Source organism: Lampris incognitus, chromosome 20 (assembly GCF_029633865.1).
Source record: "Lampris incognitus isolate fLamInc1 chromosome 20, fLamInc1.hap2, whole genome shotgun sequence".
Lineage (NCBI taxonomy): Eukaryota > Metazoa > Chordata > Actinopteri > Lampriformes > Lampridae > Lampris > Lampris incognitus.
In genome coordinates this window covers 19686178-19711428 of record NC_079230.1, presented here as the reverse complement: position 1 = coordinate 19711428, position 25251 = coordinate 19686178, and the positions used below count along the sequence as shown (strand labels likewise).

Below are 25251 nucleotides of genomic sequence, written 5' to 3'. Positions count from 1 at the left end.
CTTTGGTAATACGGAGAGACTCGCTAAAGAGCAGCATCCGGGACCTGAGACTGTAAAATGCACACATTTGGCGCAGTCGACCAGCTCAATCGGCCATGATAGTTCAGTTCAAGGGCTGACGTTGGGAGCGCCAGAATGAAGCAAGATAGGGCTAGCCCCCCCCCCCCACCTTCTCCTTTTGATTTCAATCTATTCCAAATTTGAAAGGATGCCCCTCTGGGTAGGAAAAAAAAGTGTCGGCTAGCAGGCTATCACTGTCATTGTTTTATGTTCGCAAAGTGGCGGTTAGGCTCATATTAGAGTCGGGGGTTAGTTGTGAGGTCAAACTGGGAAGTGGTTAGAGCAGGACAGGGAGAAGAGAGAGTAGAAATAAGGGCGGTTGGGGAGGGATGCAGTGATGATTACCTAACAACGGGAAGCCCTGGTCTTCGGGATGCTGCCTGTGTGGGTGCCCCTGCCATTGTGTGATGCAGGGAGGGGTGGGCTCTGCAATTCTAGTGTCTGAGAAGAGCGAGCATGGTGAGCCCTGTGAGAGCACTGCTGTGGGGCTGCCCGTGACATGGTCATCGTCATCATCATCAGCATCCGCATCATCATCATCTTTGCCAACATCCTCCCCAAAGTCCCCCTGGCTTGGCCATCCTAGCTCTAACCCCAAACTAAAGTCTAGCCCCAGATCTGGCTGGCCAACCCAGCTCTCTAAGTCTAAGGTGAGAGGGGACAACAGGTACTTTGAATCAGAATCAGGCTCTCTGGCCCCACCTATTCCCCGGATGCTAAGATTATTCATCCCTTTGTACCTATCGCTCTCCTTTTCCTCCTCCTCCTCCTCCTCCTCCTCCTCCTCTTCCTCAACAGCTCGGACACCACTCTCATGCTTCTTGACTGCTATTTTGCTTGGGGTGATAGGGAGAGGGTTGGTTGTGGTTGGGAGCAGGTGGGCCCGGTAGCGGGCAGGCCTCTGCTTGGAGGTGAGCAGCTGGCTAAGTAAAGGGTGCCCTGGCTTCTCATCTCTTTTCTTAATGGTCACCGTAATGTGCCGATGCGCCGCACTAGCGGCAGCACTGTTGTTACTATGCCCTTGCCTGCCCCGGCCCCGACTAGCCTGAGTAGCGCCCGCAGCCTCTCGGCAATGCTCACAGCTGTGACTCACCTCTCGGGGAGGGAGGGAATAAGAGTGCATGTACCTAATGAACCTAGCGGCGGCCAGGCGGCCCGCGTCGCCTGGCGGCCTTCCTTCTTCACTGGACGACCCGTGCTCCAGTTTGGGGCGGGCATGGCCGCAGGCAAGGCTCCTGCGGCCCGCGGGGACGGAAGCCCCCTCTGGCTCCTCCGCCCCGTCATTGTGAGCGCAACGCCGCCACTTCCCAGCCCCAACACCAGCCATATTACACTCGGCTGCAGCCCGGCTCTCACCTCGCTGCTGCTGCTGCTGCTGCTGCTGCTGCTGCTGGGACGGTGTGGCAGGCTTCTTAGAAGTGGTGGAGGAGGAAGAGGAGGAGGAGGAGGTAGTGGAAGAGAGGGAGGAGAACGAGGAGGTGGATGACGAGGACGGCGAGGAGGAGGAGGAGGAAGAGGAGGAGGCGCCGAGAACCAGGCTTTTGTCTCTGCTGCCGGCGGCCCCCCAAGCGCTCTTGGCTTCACTGGCTTTGGTGTGGAGCAGGATGTCATCTGTGGCCGTCAGGTACTTTAGCAGTTCAGTGCAAGGCCGCCTCACTGGGCGGTTCTGTGGGCAGGAGGCCCCCCTCGCTTTGCCGTTCCAGGGGCTTTCCGTCTGAAAAGAAGAAAGCCAATGATTAATAAACAAAACATAAACCTCAATGTGTTTGTTTTTTTTTTAATTTGTTTCATTTTGATATACTTTAATGATCCTGGTGGGGAAATTCTGCTCTGCATTTAACCCATCCTAGCTGAGTAGCTAGGAGCAGTGGGCCGCCGCCGTGCAGCACACGGGGACCAACTCCAGTTCGTCTTGCCACGTCTCAGTCACGGGCACAGACAGGAGTATTAACCCTAACCTGCATGTCTTTGGACTGTGGGAGGAAACCGGACCACCTGGAGAAAACCCACTGCAGACACAGGGAGAACATGCAAACTCCACACAGAGGACGACCCCGGGATGACCCCAAGGTTGGACAACCCCGGGGTTTCGAACCCGGGACCTTGCTACTGTGAGGCGACAGCGCTAACCACTGCACCACCGTGACGCCCGAAGTGAGCCCGCTGCTCACCGGTGCTCCAGTGGAGTGGGGGGGGGGGGGCAGTGTGTGCGGTGAAAGCGCCGTACAAAGTAAAGCGAGGGGAAAGAGAGGTCAGCGCAGATGCAGCCTGAGAGTAAGTGAGAGAGAGGAAGAAACAGAGAGAGAGAGAGAGAGACAGACATGCTCGGCACAGCGGTCGCCCGACTGTCTGGGATTCAATGGCGGGAGCGCGGTCCGCCCATCATCTTAATTGCGTGCCCCCCCCCCCCCCCCCGAGCCCCACCACACCACTCTGTACGTGCGCTATGTCCTCCGGGAGCCCTCATTCGCTGTGCTCCAGAAATGGATGACTCAAAGGCACAGTATGAAAATAGACTCTGTGAGGAAGGTTGACACACTGCATGTGCAAACATATTGCACACACACACACACTGGTGTCTGTGTTATGTACTGTTTACCAAACAATACTATGAGCTACAGATGCATTTTAAATTCACGGGGTTTTAAGCACCGGGGGATACGTATCAAATGCAGATTTCAGACATTTTCCCCCAAACACAAGCGAGTAAACGAGTTCTTTATTTTGCTTTACTCTCCATTTACACCGCGCACCTCGACAAAATAAGAGTCAAGTCATGAAAAGCCGCCGCCGCCGCATCCCGACGCCCAACTGCAGACAGATTACTGGAATCACATACTTCATTTAATTCACACTTCTGAGCCCATGATACTTAAAGTGACTAACATTCATCTTAATCAACCCCACCTCCGAAAAAAAAAAACTAAAAACTTATGGGACTCTTATGCAAGCCGTCTAATGAGAACATCAAGCTTGATATTTTGATCTTGTCGTCTCAAGGCATCAATCTTGCGGCAAGAGCTGTTCGCCCCCTTTTTCTTTTTTTTCCTTTCCTCCCTTCCGACAGGCACCATACCAAGTGGGATAAGTGCTGGAGCTAATGAGACAACGGTGCCGATCCCTCGCCTGGAAAGCCCAACAGCAATCAGCCTGTTTTCATTACGAGATGGCCCCCCGGGAGAGTTGACTACAGCACTAGCCTAACATCTTTCAAAGGCGGCCACCACAACAACAGCGAGCGCGGGCGAGCGAGCGGGGGGGGGGAGAGAGAAAAACAAACATGTAGAGGGCATTGACAAAAAAAATGCATTTGTGTGGCTGTGTGATAATTTGTGTGTTCTGTTTTGGTTGTGTGTGTGTGTGGGTGTGGGTGTGTGTGTGTGTGTCTGTTCCTACCTTGACGACAGCAGGTGGTGGTCTGATCCGGTGGTTGGTGCTGGCTGCATGGTTCTGTGCCTTGCCACCTGTGTATTGATTATAGCTGAGCTGGGAGTTCGCAGGAGCCAGAAGCAGCTTCTTCAGCTGAAAACGGATCCAAAACAGCGAAAGGTAAGGGTCGAATTGTGTGTGTGCGTGTGTGTGTGTATGTGTTGGGATGGGAGTCTGGTTTATGCAAATGGACATTTCACTTAAGTGTCCTGACACTATACTGAGAACAGATAAGCGGTTGTCTGTTTAAATGCCCGGCACAGTTTTAACCAGTGTATAATACAGAAAAAAGGACAAGTGGGGGAGGGGGGGGTTAAAAAAAAGAAAAACTGTCTTGCAGCGGAGGTGTTTTTGGATACACAAACGCTGGGTGTCTTGACTGTGATTGAATCAACATCGCCAGGTCCTATGCGTAAAGGTCACTTGGAAGGAGCCGGCATGGAATAAAATGGCCTATAACTAATCAAAACAGAACAACATTTTAGGTCAAAGCCTTGCAGCGAGCGGTATGCCCAGATGGTATGTGGAGTGTATAAAAAACAAACAAAACAACAAAAAAAACTCCATAAAGGTAAGCCGAATTCTCATCAAGAAGTCCGTCTTTTTGCTACAGGATGACTTGTGCATGGGGGGATTAGTCGAGGCCCAGTGAGCGATGAGACGAGATGTTTCTTTTCTCCATTCTTCCCTTACAAACACTGTATGTATATCACTATATGGGCATCAGTGGCAGCATTGCTATGCACTTAGCACTTAGCAGCTAGCATTGATCGCTTCCATTTGCTTCCTGCTCTTCTGCATTTGCAGCAATGCCCTTTTTTTTTGCTGCACACTCACAAACACACCCTCTTCCTTACAGTGTACATTTTGTGGCAAGCACTGTGGTGGTTGTGGGTGGATATGAGCTCTGCCAAATGCAAAGGCCTTACAGGACAAACAAGCGTTTGGTGCCCAGCCTGGTGGCATTGTCTTATCTGGTGTCTGCATTGCACTGGCATGAAGGCAGCGTGGTGAGGTTGAGGTTGTTTAGGGAAGGGGGGTTGGGGGCGCTGCAGGTTATGGCTCAGATTTAACACCAGCTGAATCTGGAGTGGCTGAACAGTGATGTCGGGGATATCCTGAGGAGGGCTGGGAGAGCGGGGTTGGTGGTCTTACCAAAGAGGGCTCCTCTGGTTCAGGGCTGCGCGGCGAGCCGTCTGGGGAGGAGGGACAGCTCCGGTCGCTGGCATTGGTCACGTCCCCATCTGCCAGGGCCTCAAACGAAGGCAATCCGTCCTCATCCACTGGGATGCTGTCCAGGGTCTCTGTAAGCACTGCCAGCAAGTTGGCCTCATTTTCTTCATCTATCTTCTTAGGAGGGGAAAAGGGGGGAAGACAGAGAGACAGACAGAAACAGACAGAGAGGGAGGGTAAAATAGGACATTTTAGTCAGGAGAAGTTGCATCTCTTTGTTTTCCTTCCAGGGAAGAAGGGAGGGTGGGTGGTAGCACGCAAGCTTTCATTCTGAATAGAGTGGGACGTTTTATTTATTTATTTAAATGTATTTATTTAACTATTTTGCAGCAGCAGAGCTGCCTCTTTTCTGGCAGCCTTTTTAAAAACAAAATTCCCTCACTGCGCAAGTGAGTCAGGCCTGTCACTCATATTTTAAGCATGCAGCTTACTGGACCCAAAATAATATCTCCCCCAAGAAACCCATTACCAGGGCTGACACATAGCAAGTATCCAGGGAAGGGGCTCGGGTGGGGTGAGTGGTGCGCGTGGAAGGGCCATGGGGGTAAAGGAAACAATAGTGGAAGTTGAATGTTTTCAATCCAAGTCCCCCCCCCCCCTCTCTCTCTCTCTCTCTCTGTCTCTCTCTCCCCTACACACACACACACACACACACACACACAGATATAAGGACGAGAGGTTTACCGACAAGATGTTTGCAAGCAATCCTCAGATAAGGCGTATTTCTGCTGCTAATGCTAAATGAGTGTGGTACATTTTAAGTGTCGGCATGACAGCTGATGTGCACGCGGGGCGGGACGTTAGCAGTTAGCGTCACCAGTTCATGAAAATAAAGCTCGCTTCTTGCCACTCGTGCCACTTTGATGTGCTGGAGCTGCTGCACGTTTGCCGCTGCAGCTGACTCCCCAATTTAATGCATGAAATTATAACTGCGTGTGACTGTGTGTGGGTGTGAGTGTGAGAGTGTGTGCACGCATATGGATGAGAGAGAGAGAGAGAGAGAAAGAAAGCGAGAAAGACATAAGTGTATGGCGATAGATAGCAAGGGCGAGAGAAAGCGAGTTTGTTTGAGAGAGGTAGGGTGATGGAAAGAGATGTGAACTGCATCACAAGGGGGTTGTTTGGTGGGAAGTAACTGTGTGTATGTGTGTCTGAGAAGAGCATACAACAGTATAGAACACAATACTATATGAGCGTGTGTGTGTGTGTGTGCTTATTCTTATTGTGTGAGAGAGCGAGTGTTTGTTAGACTAAGACAGAGTGACAGAAAGAGATGCAAATGTGAGCGCGTGGTGACAACTGACAGCCGGAACTGTAAGTCGCAGAGCCTTGGGGAGCCCGGGGGGACTTAAAGACAGCGGACAGATAAACAGCGTCGTCACCCTGGGACACTCTGTGGCCAGCTGAGCAGGAAAAAGTTTAAAAAAATCCCGTTACGCGCACGGCGGGATCTGCATTACTCGTCGACAGCGTGTGGCGATCATTATGCCGCGGGGGGCTAACCAGCACCTCCGATACACAGAGCGCTCCGCCGCTCTAACTCAGCCCCCCCACACACACCCCGCCCCCCCCACACACACACACAATTTACCCGACCACTTGTTTCCGCTCACCCTTCCAGTTCTGCACAATTTCACGCCCGTCATGGATACCTCGTCTTTTTTTTTTTATTCCCCCCCTTTTCTCCCCAGTTGTATCTGGCCAATTACCCCACTCTTCAAAGCCGTCCCGCTCGCTGCTCCACCCCCTCTGCCGATCCGGGGAGGGCTGCAGACTACCACATGTCTCCTCCGATACATGTGGAGTCACCAGCTGCTTCTTTTCACCTGACAGGGTGGATTTTCACCAGGGGGGGTGTAGCGCGTGGGAGGATCATGCCGTTACCCCCAGTCCCCCCCCCCCCGAACAGGCGCCCTGACCGACCAGAGGTGGCGCTAGTGCAACGACCACGACACATACCCACATCCGGCTTCCCACCCGCAGACACGGCCAATTGTGTCTGTAGGGACGCCCAACCAAGCTGGAGGTAACACGGGGATTCGAACCGGTGATCCCCGTGCTGGTAGGCAATGGAATAGACTGCTATGCTACCCGAACGCCCATGGATACCTCTTCTTTGAAGCAGCTTTGGAGTTAGCAATAAGTTAGTGGCCGTTTCATTGCTACCCCCCCTCCTTCAAATTTCATTTGCAGATGACACAGATAGCCCGGACATTCAGCGGCCCCGCTCACAGTGGGGAAAATGTTAATCATTGGGAAGGTATTTTTTCACCATTAGTACTTGGTCAATATTGAACAAAATTATGAAAGGGACATATTTCACAGAGATAATATGATATAGACTAGGGCAATCCCACTTTGGCAAGTGAATGTCTTGCAGGAAATTGCCTCCCGTGACGCGACGTGCCGTTTAATTACTTGCAGAGAACTTCAAATCCACTGTTGTGGAGCCCCGTGTTAACCGCCCAGTGGTTTGTTTTTGTACCGCGCCTCAGTTTATAAGCTGTACGCTAAACGCGCGGGTCATAACCGTTAATAAAGGCCGAGCCTTTTCTTTATCCCAGACATGCATGCTCAGTTGAGAAACTGAAAGTGGGATCATTTAAGATTATCTCAATGAGGCTTTAATGAACCACCCATCTGTTCAGGTCCAACTTCACCGACCATCCAATCAGGGCTGAAATCAGGGCAGGACTTTACGGACTTCTCCAGAACGATTCTAAACCCACCCATCCCACATCGTTTGCCACTTTATCTCTGCCATGTTTGACATCAGTCGCATTCGACGTCGTGAAGGCTTCATTACTTGGCGGTACAGTGGGGACGGAGGACTTTCGGAGGCTGTGACAGTTTAACTTACAGGTAGAATGAGGAGAATTTGCCAAAAAAAAATAAATCAATGTGTAGACTCATACAAAAATAATCGCTCTCAATCATCCCTTATGACCCACTAGGCGTGTGTGGCGGTGTCTGTATCTGCACAGACCCTGTCCCCTGTCTGCATTTTCTTATTTTACTGTGTGCGAGACGTTTCTGGGCATTAACCTTTGGGCAGCGGGACTCTATAAAAACACAGTGACCAGGTGCCAGATCAGGATCGTAAGCACACATCTAACAGGAAGCTACGACAATGGTGGACACAGCGCTGAAAAGACAAATATAGCGAGGTGAAACGCCAAGCGGACAAAGCTCGTTCCAAAACGAGAGTGAATCTGGCGTTGGCTTTCATCCGCTGGCGAGCACTGAAGGAGAGGATGGGGATGAAGAGTGATGTGGAGCTGGCCTGTACTCTGGGATGTGTTCTGGCAACTGTAGTCAGGGGGCGTGTCCTTCTGGTGATGTTGAGCCAGGGGGGAGGGGCCAACTTTGAATGTTATGTTACTACAAACTGCAACCAACAAACCCTACTCGTTTTACCTTTAAGGTTGACGAGTGGGGGGGTATGGGTGGCATAGCGGTCTATTTGGCTGCCTACAAACACAGAGATCGCCGGTTTGAATCCCCGTGTTACCTCCGGCTTGGTCGGCCATCCCTACTGACACAAATGGCCGTGTCTGCAAGTGGGAAGTCAGATGTGAGTATGCGTCCTGGTCCCTGCACTAGCGCCAGCTCTGGTCGGTTGGGACACCTGTTTTGGGGGGGGGGACTGGGGGGAATAGCGTGACCCTCCCATGCGCTACGCCCCCTGGTGAAACTCCTCACTGTCAGGTGAAAAGAAGCGGCTGGTGACTCCACATGTATCGGAGGAGGCATGTGGTAGTCTGCGGCCCTCCCCAGATCGGCAGAGGGGGTGGAGCAGAGACTGGGACGGCTTGGAAGAGTGGGGTAGCTGGCCGGATACAACTGGGGAGAAAAAAGGGCAGGGGGGATAAAAAAAAAAGGACGCGTGGCCATCTAGCTCTCCAACGCAAAACCTGACACAGACAAAATGTTAAGAATGAAAGCAAAACAAATATGTATACAAGTTTGACCTCCCACGTAACCTTGAAGAGTCCTTGTGATGCGACGAGGGGGGAAGCTTGTAGAACCCACAGTGACCAGGCTACCGAGCTAACTGCTGCTCTCGCAAAGCCAAGTCCTACACTGCCCGGGGAGATTTGAGCGACTGGATCAGGAGCAACGTGTGACTAGTTATACTCCGCAGAGACAAGCAATGAATGAAAAGTAACACCCCTGTCCAGCAAGGCCAGCTATTCCACGCCAGCTTAAGGACCACCACCATGCAGTGTTACTGGACCAGAGTCAATCTGCCAGCTCTGATTCCTCTGACTACCCCTCCCCTCAAAACCATCTCCAATATATTTAGCAAAAAAAAACTCTTCATGGGTTGACTTCCAGAGCTCAGCCATGTGATGGTAGCGTGTGTGTGTGCACACGTGTGTTTGTGTGTGTTTATGGGGGGGTTGCAGGATAACCTGGCAACCTGCTGATGACCAAGTCCACTTATATTGATTAGTACAGCAGCTGCCGAGGAGAGGAGAGGACAGGAAGGAACAAAAGGAGAGGAGAGAAAAATTGTCTCGGCGGGAGCGCTTTCTCTCCCGTCCCGCTTAATGGACCTCACCGAATTAAAGAGATCTTAACAATCCTGGGCTAATTGTGGGATCACAATATATTAACCCCGCTCCAATTCTAAAGGGTGCCATTTGTGGCGGTTTGATTCCAAATGCTTCAATTAGCCATAAAACATTCTGGCAAGTGCTGGCAGAGCTTCCTCTCCCTTGCTCCCTCCATCTTCACATCCTTCGATTGCCCCCCACCCCCACCACCACACCCCCTACCCACTCCACCCCAATGGCTGCTCGGTGTCGGAGGGAAAAAGGGAGCCAACACTAGTTGTTCATTATCAGGTGAGAGGCCCTTTGTTATCAGGAAGACCGTCTTTGAAATCGTCCTTGCCTTTAGCTCTTTTATTGGGTCCCAAACCTGGCCATTGTGTTCCAGCAGATACTTTTCACTCCGCTGATAACAGCAGAGGTGGTGTTGGTACGAGGCCGGGGGGCCGGGGGGGGGGGTGTTTTTTTTCTTCTCTTCGAAACACTTACTTCTGCACTCTGTGGCAAATCGCCAAAAATTAAATCCGCTAATTGCTTCTCGAGGATTGCTAGGGATCAAATTTTTAACAGGCTTTTTACAGGGCAATGCACCGCATGCACGCCTCGAGTGTGAAACCGTGTGTGCTGCGAGGGCGCCAGGACCCGACCGCTGAGATACTCGGAGGTGAAGTTTCACCAGACTAAAAACAGGGCTGCCATTATCCCCAAACAAAAGAGAAAAGCGCATGTGACGGAGGCACTCTGGATGTAGGAAGATGAAAAATCGCCCACTAAATGGGTCATGTGGTATTGAAAGTAGTGTTTATTCTCTCTCTCTCTCTCTCTCTCTCTCTCTCTCTCTCTCTCTCTCTCTGTCTCTCTCTCTCGCTCTCTCTCTTTCTGCAAATAGAGAGACACAGAAACCGGTCCATTCGGACAGAAAACATTCTTAATAAATTGGCTGCCGAATTGCTCGGGGTTAAATCTGCGCCTTGACAATTTAATTGTGTTGCAACGTCTAATTTTTTTTTCTTCTTCTTCTTCTACTCTCTGCTCTGTCAGATTTCAAAAGCATTTCCTTGGATGAGGTTAAACGTGGAGTCAGGCTAACTAATCATAGCACGGTCACAAATGAGAGATTGTGTGTGTGTGTGTGTGTGTGTGCATGTAAATCGCACGTGTGTGTGAGTGTGTGGCGCCTGGCTTGTGCGTACCTGTGCGTATGTGCATGTTGGGTGGCGGTGAGAGGGTGGCGGTATCAAATCGTCAGATCTTGACGCCGCCAAGGAAAGCAGCCTTGGATTTGATAAACAAATAATGTCATTCTGTGTTATTACCCCCGGCCCCAAGATTTCAGAGGAAATAAATCAAAGTCAGCCCCGCCGTTAGGGCGTTAGTCGGGCCTGACACGTTAGCCGGTCACACGGGCGCAACATATGGCAGCGGAAGAGGAGGGAGGCGGGGTGGTTAAGGTGCAGCGCGACGCGCGGCAGAGAGACAAATCATGGCAGCCGCCGGAGACGTCTGGTCATTTAGCACGGGCTTACTGAGATGGAGAGAGGGTGATTATGCTCGATACCGAGCAGCGCAGCCATACATAACACTGTTTAGTCCCTATTGGACGATGGGCGCATGTGTGTAGAGGCAATGCCACAGTCTAACGGTGTTCAAAATCATAAAACTAAACGTTAACCTCCCGTTGCGTTCCACGCCGCGGCAACGCCGCAGCCGTATCAGCACTTGGCGGGCCCGGGTCATTTTCCGTGCAGCTACCGAGGCAACAGAGAGCCTCGTTAATCAAAAACCGTATCAGAATTCTGTTTTGTGGGGTGTCTGGGTGGCGTGGGGGAGTTTTCCGTTGCCTAACAACATGAAGATCGCCGGTTCGAACCCCCGTGTTACCACCAGCTTGGTTGGACGTCCCTACAGACACATTTGGCCGTGTCTGTGGGTGGGAAGCCAGATGTGGGTATGTGTCCTGGTTGCTGCACTTGCGCCTCCTCTGGTCGGTCGGGGCGCCTGTTCTGGGGGCTGGGGGGGGGATAGCGCGATTCTCCCACGTACTACGTCCCCCTGGTGAAACCCCTCACTGTCAGGGGAAAAGAAGCGGCTGGCGACTCCACGATTCGGAGGAGGCATGTGGTAGTCTGCAGCCTTCCCCGGATCGGCAGAGGGGGTGGAGCAGCGACCAGGACGGCTTGGAAGAGTGGGGCAATTGGCCGGATACAATTGGGGAGAAAAGGGGGCAAAAAATCCACCCCCCCAAAAAAGAATTCGGTTTTGTCGGCCCTCAAATACTGCCGTGCCCCCAAAATACACACACGCACACACACACACCTCATATTCATGTCAACACACAGTACATATTTGAGTCCAGCTCAGAGTGTCCATACAACCTCTAAATACACATGTAGGATGTTCAGCCCAAGCACCAGCGGCTATTCAGGCAGCTGATTTTGTGGCTTTCTCATCTCTCTCTCTCAGCTATAATGCCACAACCGGCCTCGTCATAATCCCCTTTCGCCTGGCAGGAATTCACTACTGTCTCCATCCGAGCTGTTCAGAACCAAAATGGCAGGTCCCGTCAGGATGTGGCATGTTACTGTCTAGTCTGATGTCAGTCTCGGCTGATGAGGCTCTGTGCCTCCTACAGAAGTAGGGAGGTGTTTTAATCTGCCAATAAGGACTGGGGAGAGTTTGAGAGAGCGAGTTTGTGTGTGTGTGTGTGTGTGGTCAATGTGAGGATGTGTCTCCTGAGGATCATTTTGGACAGTTAGAACACTAACAGATGAGCTGATGCAGAGAAAGGGAGGTTATGTACATAATTGTGTGCAAGAGAGAGAGAGAGCGAGAGAGAGCAAGAGAGAGAGAGAGAGAGAGCAAGAGAGAGAGAGAGAGAGAGAGAGAGAGAGAGAGAGAGCAAGAGAGAGAGAGAGAGAGAGCGAGCTAGCGAGCGAGCAAGTGAGCTGCGGTGACAACACCTGACACAGGCCAGATCTGACAGACTCCAGCCCACGGGATACTGCAGAGCCAAGTGCAAAAGCTTCCGGCTCGTTTGGAAAAGTCCCACAACTCCCTTACTTCAGCTCTGGGTCAAAGGTCATGTGGAATGATTTACAGTGTGTAACTTTGGTTAATATGAAGGCAGACGTCCCAGTCAGTGCAAGTGTACCTTATCCCATAAAACACACGCACAAACGGATACACTCCAACAGACGTCATACATGAAGCACGGGTTGGGAAGGATTTTTAAATCGGTGGTTAAAGCAACGAGACTTTCCGAAGAATATCTGAGAGTATCCGCTCAGGCTTAAGAGTACAACATGCTGTAAAGTAATCAACTTATCAGCTAACTTCAACACACACAGACACACACCACACAGGCTTGGCCCTGGTGAGGCACCATGTGCAGAGTGGAGATTTAGTCATGGGCCGCACACCCAGGAGTATGGCCCCATGCACATTCACACACACACACACACACACACACACACACACACACACACACACACACACACACACACACACACACACACACACACTGGCACATGCACACAGCCATCCAAACAGCTGCAAAACAGCTGATGGGACCACAAGAGGGTTCAGTGTATGTCCTGGAGGAGCAACCCCAACTGCACAGTCCTGCAACGGACCACTTCTGTCGTCCGACTCCAGCCGTCTGAGAGAAGGTCCAGGGCTTGTTTTCCCTAACACCACAGAATCACACGCCATCATAATGACTGGACACTCACTCTCTTGTTTGCCAACTACTTCCCAATCGACTTGGCGAGAGGAAAACGAGTGATTGCTGTGATTGCTGTGACACTGATCGCAGTGGGAGGCGGAGAGAAAAGGAGATTTGGGGGCCCATGGATCAGACCTTTTTCCAGCAAAACACGGGGAAGGAGGGTGGTGCTTCCCTCTGCCTTTTTTTTTCACTTAATGCCATGCAAATAGCTATTTGCTTAAGTTGGCAGCTCTGAATGTGCAGCCCTAAGCAAGGGGCCCGGAGAAGTGGAGTCGTGCTGCTGATGGCAGGTTGACAGGGGAGAGGGAGCGGGACAGCGGGAGCAGCCAGAGAGATGCAGAGAGAGAGAAAGGTGGATATTGTTTCCATTGTCCATCTGGGTAAATACGCCGTCACATTTTCTGGCCAGAGTGCGAATCAGCAGCGTCCATTGGCCAGTATGTATGTATGCATACACGGAAACGATAACTAGCACGCACAAAAGGGCGCTGCATTTGATTGTGACGCTTGCATAGATGTGCAAGGGAAGCAGAACGGACCACTTTTTTTTTCTCCCCCTTTTTCTCCCCAATTGTACTTGGCCAATTGCCCCACTCTTCCGAGCCGTCCCACTCGCCGATCCACCCCCTCTGCCGATCCAGGGAGGGCTGCAGAGTACCACATGCCTCCTCCGAATCATGTGGAGTTGCCAGCTGCTTCTTTTCCCCCGACAGTGAGGAGTTTCACCAGGGGGACATAGCGCGTGGGAGGATCACGCTACCCCCCGTTCCCCCTCCCCCCTGAACAGACGCCCTGGCCGACCAGAGGAGGCCCAAGTGCAGCGAGCAGGACGTATACCCGCATCCGGCTTCCCACCAGCAGGCACGGCCTGTTGTGTCTGTAGGGTCCCCGACCACCCTGGAGGCAACATGGGGATTCGATCCGGCGATCCCCGTGGTGGTAACCAATGGAATAGACCGGTACGCTACCCGGACGCCCCATGGACAACCGTTTTTTGGTTATTTCACATCGGAAGCTCAATGTTATTATCACCTGCTGACATAAACACACAATGACCGATGCAATCAACCCCCCCCCCCCACACACACACACACACATGCACAGATCCTGACCTTTCAGGCCCTGCCAAGCCCATCAAGGATTTGTGGCTTTTCATTTGTCACAGTTATATCTGCCTAGGAGAGGTGCCAGAGAAAGGAGAGCCAGGGTGGACAAGATACAGTGGCTTAGAGTGTTTCATACAAACAATACTGTGTGTGAGTGTGTGTGTGTGTGCTTGTCATTGAATTTTTCCACACCTTTGCATAGCCATGCGCACACGTTTCGTATTTTGTGCAAGTGTGGGACCCAGTATCACAAATTTATGGTAATTGAAGTGGCAGAATCTTTTGGGGGAAACGCAGTCAATTTGATTCTGCGGCAAAAAAGGTCACCCTATTCAATTTGCGCTCAACGCCGCGCGCGGTGCAACAGGGAAACACCTGAAAGCAAACGATCTTATCAGGCTCTCGCAGGCCACCGCCACTTATCCACTGCATAAAAGCTATTTGCTGATTACTAAATAAATGCATTATCTTTTACCTTGACTTTCTGCGTGCGTGTTCACGAGTGCCTTTTTGCTCCCCGTGTCCAGGTAGGGGGCTGCCGCTGCAGCAGCGTGCACGCCTCTTATCCGTGTCATGACTTTGTGAGTGTGTTATCACAGTGTGTTTTTTTTTCTTTTTTCTTTTTTGCCTCTGCTCTGCACTTTCAAGATCTGATTATGTATGGTCAGCACGTGTGACAACACCGGCCACATGTAAAAAGACATTACAAACCTCTGCAGCTCGCGTGAACCGCGACTGATTTGGGCATCCACTTATCTGCAAACCGCACACATCAAAAGCGGCGGGTTCGTACACGGGCCCCGAGATGTGAACGATCCCCCCGCCTCATCGATACGGGGTCGATATACTACGTGAAAGCAGGGGAAGGGCGGCGTGAAACGCTCCCGGGGAGCGTGTTACAGCGTTGACATGTACCACTGACACACAACCTTGGAGGTGTACGCTTCATCTCGTTTGCCGTGCGCGCACTTCTTTACGGGAATGGGGATCAGGTGCCTTTCGCCTCGGGTAGCTTTGCTTTCATCCGCTGACTACTGTAGGTTAAGCTCACGGCACACCACCCGCATACGTACACACAATAATGGACTCTGCAATTATTGCCAAATGGAGGATGATCGATGGCTATAAACGACTTGATGACAGGTGTCCGACACTCAAAATCCTCCCTCGATCTGTCCAACCAGTTATTACACAATCACCGCCGTGCAGAGAGAAGGTGTCCCGGCCACACCGCTGTCTGAATATAGCTTTCGCCCTGGAAAAGGTGGATGAAAATCACCACAAATGTCTACTTTTGTTGTTTCATGTCAGATATACATGTCTGTAATTCATTTGAGGGCTGTCTGCACGGATGCAATGAAGAAAAATGTGAAATAACTGACCTTGCTTCAAGGACTGTGAATGTGTCAGCCCGTAAAGGTTTTAAATTGTTAAAAGGCGTAGTTCACCTTGCCAACTTTCTGCAAGGGTTGACTGGCCGTGATAAGGTAAAGATATACCATATATTCATTCTTCATGCCACTGATTTGTGACCCGACTTTCCACGGCGGACTTTTGTTAATGCTGACAGCCCTCACTCTCGGTGCAGTACAAAGGAACCGGGGTTTATCCCTCTGGTTTCAGCGAATAGTAATTTATGACAGTTTGGTAGTACAGCATACAAAGTACAAGGACCAGAGGTGGACGACTTCTTTTTAGATGCAAAGCACCCCATGAACCCGGTTTATAACTCATTAACAAACTGATATAGTATAGCCTCGTGTTTAGCTGTACCATCTGTGTAGATTCAAGGGGAATGGGGGGTGGGGGGGTGGATCCCCTCCAAAAATGAGTGAGTGCTTCTAAAAACATATGATGCTTTAAGACGTCAAATATTTTTTAAAATCAACTATCATTCCAACTGGTAAGAAAATACATGTATTTTCTGCACCCCCACCACTATTCTTTATAGCTTCTCCGTCATATTCTATCAGTTGGTATCGCTCTTTTGGGTCCATTCAAGTAGGATTTCACAGAAACACCATCAACGGAGATGTAAGTATGATGTACTCCATCACCTTCAAAATAATATTTTTGTTGTTGATATTTTGACAAACGTTTCGCAGTGTTTCTGATGTGTCAGCTTGCTTTTCCAAGTTGCCAATTAAATAAAGACATGATTCATACGAGCTAACTTTAGCTCTGTCGAGCTGGTGTGAAAGCATGTATAAAGCATGCAGCAATAATAACGCTAAAGGCAGAACGAGTAGGATTTGTCAATTGCCGTTTATAGTAACACAACATTCAAAGTTGGCCCCTCCCTCCCCTGGCTAAACATCACCAGAAGGACGTGCCCCCTGCCCGCAGTTACCAGAACACATCCCGGTGAACAGGCCAACTCTGCGTCACTCTTCATCCACCATCCTCTCCTTCGGTGCTCGCCAGCGGGTGAAAGCCAACCCCAGATTCTCTCTCGTTTTGGAACCAGCTTTGTCCGCCTGGCGTCTCGCCTCGCTATATTTTGCGTCTTTTCGCCGCTGTGTCCGCCATTGTCGTAGCTTCCTCTTAAGATGTGCGTTTACCATCTTGATCTGGCATGGTTGGTATGTTTTTATAGAGTCCCGCTGCCCAAACTTTAACGCCCAGAAATGTCCCGTACACAGCAAAATAAGAAAATACCAGCAGAGGACAGGGTCTCTGCAGAGCCAGACACCGTCACACAAGTCTAGTGGGTCATAAGTGATGATTTTTGTATGAGTCTAGACATTAATTTTTTAGTAAAATCCTACTCGTTCTACATTTAAGCATCCGATCCGAGATATGGTGTAAATATGAAACGTTAGCTACTCCGCTGAAAATGTGCAATGTGTCATCAATACTACGCCCACCTCCAATTACAAACTTAAGACAGCGATCGTTCTGTTCACAACAAAGTCGCACAACAGTTGTGCTTTGCATTGCTATGCTATGCATCCTTTTTTTTTGGGGTGGGGGGGGTGGGGGTTTCCATGAAGACACTGTAGGGGAAAATTTCCAATCAGCCGTGACAAAAGAAGTCTGAGGAAAAAGGCCGAGCTTCTGCTTTCTGTGTGGACTCAGTAGATACTGAGTGAGAGCGTGAGTCATCCGAGCAGCCAGCTCCTAATGCCTCCGCGGAGCCGCGGAGAGCCTCTTGAACTATTTGAGGACTTGCAGATCTTAATGCTTCAGGTGGGGATATAAGCCAGATTGCTATAAGCAGGCAGTGCTCATTATGCTTCACAGCTAGACACGAGTTGTGTTTTTTTTCTTTCTTCCCCCTGTTCTTTCATAGATGACATTCCAACCTAAAACCACGCAAGCGGATTTCAATAATGAGTACGCACCGTCAACTAGACAGACAAGGACTGACAGCTGAACTCGGTCGGTGCGGAAGAAAACCCAGGTTTGCATGGCCCTCCACAGCACATGGGTGGATGTAAACTCCTCAAAAGAGAGAGAGAGTTTACCCACACCCGCATTATTTTCCTCTGCACGTGCAAAGACGAGCTGAAATGAGTTGGCCGAAAATCATCCAACATCGCAAAACTGAACAACACACATAAAAAGATCTTGATTTCAGAGGACTCACATTCACATTTATAGATTCACACTGTGGGGGAAAAAATCAAGTTAATCAAAGTGAAGAGCAGTAATAAAATGTCGATCCTATCTTTCTCCGACAAATTACCCCTCCTCCGTCTATCCGGGATGCAAAGGGAGAAATTCTAGCGAGAGCTTTCAGTGATTAACTTGATTTCTGCTGCATCACATCACCTAACAGCGCCATATCGTACAGTGCACTTCCCTCCGAGAAACTCGGATGTGTTTTTCTTCTGTCTTATGATTAGAAGATTAGCTGTCTAATGAGTTACAGCCTTCAGCAGACCGGTCATGCCACAGTAGGCTCGTTCCTTCATAAACAACTGCATATGGAAACTCCTGGAATAAAAAAAAAAGGCTGGGCTGGGCCATTGCTGCAGCTGCTATGCATGCCGGGATGGCACAGACACGCACACACACACACACACACACACACACACACACACACACACACACACACACACACACACCTGGGATCGATCGGCCTTTCTTGGAGATGGGAAGCAGCCCATCACCCAAGACTGATAGCGCTTCACATTGAATCACGGCACTCGCCCACTGAAAGCTTCTCTCCATCTACCCTCATCTCTCTTTTGAGGTTTCCCTTTTTTGCTGTCCTGCCGTCTGTTAGTCATACCTCTCCCCCTTGCTCTGAGTATCTCTCTCTCCCCTTTGCTCTCTGAGTATCTCTCTGTCTCTCCCCCTTGCTCTCTAATACCCCTTTCACACTGGCCAAAAATCCCGCTAATGTCCACCTTTGGTCAATGTAAAAAGAAGGATGTTAGCGGCTGTTTTTTTTTTTGGCCAGTGTGAAAGGGGTATAAGTATCTCTCTCTCCCCCCCTCTATCTCCCCCACCCTTGCTCTCTGAGTATCTCTCTCCCCCTTGCTCTCTGAGTATCTCACTCTCTCTCTCCCCCCTTGCTCTCTGGGTATATCTCTCTCTCTCCCCCCTTGCTCTCTTGAGTATCTCTCTCTCTCTCCCCCCTTGCTCTCTGAGTATCTCTCTCTCCCCTTTGCTCTGAGTAGCTCTCTCTCCCCCCTTGCTCTCTCTCTCTCTCTCTCTCTCTCTCTCTCTCTCTCTCTCTCTCTCTCCTCTCTCTCTCTCCTCTCTCTCTCTCTCTCTCTCTCTCTCTCTCTCTCTCTCTCTCTCTCTCTCTCTCTCTCTCTCTCCTCTCTCTCTCTCTCTCTCTCTCTCTCTCTCTCTCTCTCTCTCTCTCTCTCTCTCTCTCTCTCTCTCTCAAATCATTCCCTGTAATTCTTCAATCAGTTCATTTCACCGCTACCCCCCCATACCACACCTATCACTGCATAAGGGAAACGGTAGGAAAGGCATTCTAGGAGTCCACCATTTAACCGCCCCCCCCCTCCAACATATAAACTATTAAATAAAACAGGAAGGCTTGGCTTATGGTGTCGGCTCCTGTAGCTGCGTGTTTGTGTGCTTGTATGGATGTGTGTGTGTGTGTGTGTGTGTGGTGTGTGTGGTGTGTGTTGTGTGTGTGTGTGTGTGTGTGTGTGTGTGGTGCGTGGCGTGCGTGTGTGTGTGTGTGTGCGTGCGTGCGTGTGTGTGTGTGTTGAGGATGGCTTATTGGCTTAGTGTTTCTGGCCAGGTTAAAGTGAAATGGCCCTGAAAGGCTATTAGCGACGATTACCTCTTTTGCTAAAAATAGCCCCACCCACCCCCCACACGCAAAAACACAAGCGTACACAAACACTAACACACAAGCTAAAGTAAAAGCTAAAAGTGTCATGTCTAACCAGAGCAAGGCCACTATCTGAGCTGTTTTATTCTGTCTCTCTCCCTCTCGCTCTCTCTCTCTCTTCCTCTGTCTCTCTCTCTCCTCTCGTGATGAGAGGGGCGAGTATCCGCTAGGGAAGGGGGATCAGCTGGGGTGGAGGGCACCAAACCATCCTCAATCAGCAGTGGCAGCAAACAGGGAAAATCCGTTGAGAGTGTGTGTGTGTGTGTGTGTGTGTGTGTGTGTGTGTGTGTATGTGTGTGCACGCTCATATGTGCCTGAGAAAGTGAGCGAGAGAGAGACAGATGAGCGAGAGAGGAAACAGCCAGCTCGCAGGCAGCAGAGTACCAGACTCAGAGATGTTCCCTTGCTCTTTTTCCAAACAATCCCTGAGGGGGACTATTTTTCCAGCAGATACTACCCCCTTCCCCCTCCCTCACCACCACCACCACCAACCGCCAACACCATCCCGCCTCTCCCTCCCTTCTCTTCTCCCTTCCAGCCGTTTCTTTCAGGGAGGGAGCATCGTTGGGGGGCGAATGCATTTGTTTGTTCCCGCCGTTGCTTCAGCCTCTCCATCAGCCTGTTTGGGGATGGATGGCGCTGCCCCGGGAGAAAGAGACAGGCGGAGGGATCGGGAAGAGAGAGAGAGAGAGAGAGAGAGAGGAGAGAGAGAGAGAGAGGGGAGCAGGGCCCACAGTGTTGTGGGGCTGTGGATTGAGAACTATTGCCGCGGAGTGAATCTGACAGATGCTCCAAGATACGACTGGCCCGGGTGGCCCGTGTCTGTAAGTGCGTATGAGCGAGCCCGTTTGCAGACACGCACACGTTCGCCCATCCGCACGTGTCGGAACAACACGCCAGCGAGGGAGAAACGGCGTTTGCCTTTTGTTTCCGCGGTGAAAAGGGCATCTTTCCGTCCGACAGTGCTAAAATCTGATAGCTAAACTGCAGCGGACCTCACAATGAGGCCAGTGTGGTGTGTTCTGACGGGGCACACTCCAGGAAGTCGTATTACACACTGCAGTATGATAATCATACACCCTTTGCTGGAGCATTGAACCGGTGAGGGCGGTTGTACTCTCAAATGTCAGCATAAATTTGCAAAATAAACGCAACCGCATTCAGCAGGGACTAGGAGCGGGGACAATGAGGGTCTCTGCTGTGAGTGTGTGTGTGTGTGTGTGTGTTGCTGTAAGCATGTGTGTGGCTATGACAGTTATTCTACCTTTGTGTGTGTGTGTGTGTGTGTGTGTGTGTGTGTGTGTGTGTGTGTGTGTGTGTGTGTGTTGCTGCAAGCACATGTGGCTGAGACAGTTATTCTACCTGTGTGTGTGTGTGTGTGTGTATGGGTTGTGTGTGTGTGTGTGTGTGTGTGTGTGTGTGTGTGTGTGTGTGTGTGTGTGAAGACTCTGTACATTCCTTTTTCAGCTTACAGTAAATCTCCAACAACTGTGAGAGGTAAGCTTTGTTTAATCGGTGTTTGACGAGACATTGTGCGTGTGTGTGTGTGTGTGTCTGTGTGTGTGTGTGTGCGACAGATAAAGAGAGAGGGAGCATTTGCTGTGGGTGGTGTGTTGAGGGAAGCGTTTTGATGAAAATATGTTCACCATCTTGTCCTAAAGCCTAGTAAGACGACCCAGTCACTTTAATCTACCTTGGCTCGCAGGCGGTGCCTGAGCATCTGTCCAGCAACGACACAAACCGCCACGACAACGGCACAAACCGCCCCGACAACGGCACAAACCGCCCCGACAACGGCACAAACCCGCCCCCGACAACAACCGCCCCGACAGAGCGCCGCGATGCCTCGCCGTGTCTGACGCCACGTCTGCTGTCTTTCATCATGCACACGCACTAACCTGCACCCAGTACGAGGCAGCACAACAGGTGCAGCCCATACATTGTATGTTAACACATGCGCACACACACACACACACAGCAAACTGTCTCGCTGTTGCCTGGCGGACTGTGCTGCTGGTCTGTCTCCCCTGTCCCAGTCCCTTTCCATCTATCCAATTATCTTTCACTGTATCTCTCTCTGTCAGTCTGTCTCTCTCTCTCTGTGTCTCTCTCTGTCTTTCTCTGTCTGGTCTGTCTCTCTCTCCGTCTGTCTCTCTCAGTATCATAGCGTCTGTCTGTCTGTCTCTCTCTCAGTATCTGTAATGTCTGTCTGTCTCTCTCTCAGTATCTTTAGTGTCTGTCTGTGTCTGTCTCTCTCTGTCTGTCTCTCTCTCTTGCAGTATCTTTAGTGTCTATCTGTCTGTCTCTCCCTCTCTCTGTGTGTCTGTCTCTCCCTCTTGCATTATCTTTAGTGTCTGTCTGTCTGTCTGTCTGTCTAGAGCTTGTGTGTCTCTTACCTCAACAGGTACAGCACAAAGAGGACATGCCATGTCAGGCGGGCCAGTCGGTCCCGCCGGCGTGTCATTCGTACCACAGACTGACGACAGCCACGCCAAGTGTAAATCTGTGCAGGTGATTCGGCCACACGCAACCGAGTCCGAATGACGGACCCCCCGCGGAGGAGCCGCCTTTCCATCAATCAAACCCTTAAAGCTTGATGAAACCCGAGCGGGAGACCGGTGGTTAAAGCACTTCTACCTTGGGGGTCACACTTCCCTGCTGTTATCTTTGGCAGTACATTGGGAATTAGTGCTGCGACTACCCCTTAACAACTGCTGCCCAAAATAGCATGTGGACTTTCATGGCTGACCCGGTTTGATGAGGCGTCCTGCACCCAGCACTAAAGAAGTGATTGCTGTTATGTATGTGTGCATGCATATTTCTGTGTGTGTGTGTGTGTGTGTGTGTGTGTGTGTGTGTGTGTGTGTGTGTGTGTGTTGTAAGAAGGTGTGCTGTATCATTCTAAGCATTTCATGGCAGGGACAGTTGGTACAGTGGTAGGGGACAGAGCCAAAGGCCAGCCAGGGGACAGTTGTAACCCAGGACCGTATGTCGCTCAAGGAACTGCTCCAATACACTCATGAAAGCACACACACACACACACACACACAAACACACACACGCCCCGGAGGGTTCAATTTTATCAACAATTTCCTCGCAGGTCCATTAATGACTGAATCAGAAGTTACAGGGATTGCAATTTCTTAGAAGTGACAGCTGAATTTGATTTATTGTTATTATTTTTTTGTGTGTGTGCTGACTGTATAACCAAGTCACGGCCCGTTTGCTCATTTTCCAGCGTCTGTCACGCGGCTCTGCCGTCTGCATAAGGCATCAACATGAGGGAAGCAGGAGGCGCTGGACCTCCCGTCTGAGCTGGAAATCATTTCAGCGGCAGACCCGGAGACCGGCCTGTTAATGGTTAAGTGAAATTAAAAATCAGCAAGTATGTTGTGCGCTGACGAGAACGACGAGGCAGGCATAAATCTCACTGTCACGGCTTCTCTGTTGGTTAATTGCGATCGCTTCTTTTTTTTTCCCCCTCTCTCCCTCTTTCTTTCTTCCTGCCTTCACGCTCATCTCCAGATCTTAACCTTATTGGGAAGGTGTTGTGCCAAAACACACACAGCACTCGTGCTTTGGTTCCACTCCCAGCCTCCGTAAGAGCGAGCGAGAAAGAGAGAGAGAGAGAGAGAGAGAGAGAGAGAGAGAGAGATTGAGAAAGGCCCATGGGTGACAGCTGCACCCAGCTGGACATAGAGCAGCCTTAAAACCACCACCACCAGCAGCAGCCCACAACCCCCAAAACACCATCAGTACTGCCACCTTCTCTCTCTCTCTCTCTCTCTCTCTCTCTCTCTCTCTCTCTCTCTCTCTCTCTCTCTCTCTCTCTCTCTCTCTCTCTCTCTCTCCTCTCTCTCTCTCTCTCTCTCTCACAGTTTTGTTGATAGGGGCATCGCTGTATATGACTATGTTGTACATACAGGACGAGACGGAGCATTAAAACAAGCGTACACAAAAAAAAAAAAAAAACTGAATGAAAATAAACAAATACGGCCATTTGCCGAGAACGACGTGTAATCTCCGCGTTGCGACCGGCTGCTGCTGTGCACTGCGCGCCCGGCCAGTCACGGGGGGCCAGGAAGTGCAGCTGCAGCCCTCGCCTCCTGATCCTTGCAGAGCAGCAAACTTTCCCCTGTCAGATTAAGTCGGATTAGTCGAGTCCTGCCGTATGATGAACTGAGCACTTCATATGGTGATTTGAAACTTTTCAAAGAAGGCGATGGGGGTGGGGGGGAATCCCTGGTCAGGGAATGTATCGCTACAGTATTATGAGGCTCGCTTTGAAACCCACTTTTCGTTTGATTAATAGGGCTTCCAGTTTTCTCAGGGTTTTTATACAATAGCTGCTGGCTGGTTGGGTTGCGGCGTAACAAGTCATGCTGTTGTGATGCGCGGTATTCACGCGTGGGCTGCGTGTGGAGTGGCATGTGCACGGGGCACACACGCATTAATATGCGCAGACTATCTCACACTTGCACACACACACTCGCGCACACGTCTCCTCTCTCAGAGCCGGTTCTCTCATCGACCCCCTCAGCGGGTGCTAAGCTCCATTGTGTTTTTAAAAAGGGAGAGAGAGAGGGAGAGAGAGAGAGACACGCACACACTCGCATTCTCTCTCTCTCTCTCTCTCTCTCCCTTTTTCTTTCTCTCTCCCTGGTATATCCCCAGAGCCACTCATCGACCGCGGGCCATATCACTCTTAGAAGACAGAAGAGCCATGGTCACACCAGCTAGCACTCAAGGCCCCACTGCACCATGTGTATGTATGTGTGTGTCTGTGTGCGTGTGCATGAGTGTGTGTGTGTGTGTCTATGTGTAGGGGGGGTCCAAATAGGTAGTGTGCAGTGTTATAAAGGGACTTTGGAGGAGGTGGTGCTGGTGTCAGTGGGGGAGGTCAAATGTGGAAAGAATCCAGTCTGTTATCAACTGTTGCCTGCTGGACCGCTGACGAAATATATGCACGTGCACGCGCACAGTGGACGTGCACAACACACACAGGCATGGAACACTGAACAGGAAAACGTGACTACATGACGAGCCAGAGGCGCATGCACACACACACACACACACACACACACATATGCACACAAACATGCACACACACACGCACACAGTGCCTTCCTCAGACAGGGTTTTCTCTCGAGGCGACGCTAAAGGATCCAATCTCAGTCTTTCTTGTCTATCTCTGGCACTGATAAAGACCCATAATGAACTAGGGGCTCGAGCTCAGTCCCAAGACCAATGGCTTTATGGCCCTGGCCATCTTACCACTCTCTGTGGACTTTGCTTCTCGCCAGGTGAGAAACAGAAGAAAGCGTGAGATAGGAGGGGAGAAGGACAGGGGGAGAAAACAGAGAGCGGGCTGAGAGAGACCGAGACAGAGGGAAAGACTGAGACAGGAGGTGAGAAAGATGGGGAAAAGAGAGACAGAAACAGAGGGAAAGACAGACAGGAGGTGAGAAAGATGGGGGGACTATGGCCGGACTCGATGAAGCAGCAAATCATTGCAACGCTGTCTTCGGGAGGGGGGGCGGAGTCGGCTTGTGTTCGTCATGTGAATGCGTCTCTGTGTGTGTCGGAAAAACAGTGGTTCGGGCTTGGATTCGCCTTGTCACGAAAGTGGGGAGGCGCTTTCCTTCGAGACTGCCGGCCGGAGAGATGCAGTTGGCGAACGCATGCAATACGAGGGTGGGTGTTTGAATTAAAATAGGGATCAATTGGCCACTAAATTGGGAGAAAAAAAGGGAAAAATCAGGAACAAATTTATAAAAAAAAGAAAGATGTGGGAAAGGAGAGACAGAGACAGAGGGAAAGACTGAGACAGGAGGT

General features: G+C 50.7%; 1 protein-coding gene across 1 annotated transcript in view; it reads right to left on the bottom strand.

Moving 5' to 3' along the window:
• ppargc1a (peroxisome proliferator-activated receptor gamma, coactivator 1 alpha) overlaps nucleotides 1-25251 on the bottom strand; it is a 50400-nt gene that overhangs the window by 20489 nt on the left and 4660 nt on the right. The window contains exons 3-5 of the mRNA XM_056300311.1: nucleotides 4645-4839; nucleotides 3457-3582; nucleotides 406-1774 (exon numbers count right to left, since the gene is read on the bottom strand). Coding sequence (XP_056156286.1) covers nucleotides 406-1774; nucleotides 3457-3582; nucleotides 4645-4839 — 1690 coding nt within the window. The remainder of the gene's footprint in view (nucleotides 1-405; nucleotides 1775-3456; nucleotides 3583-4644; nucleotides 4840-25251) is intronic.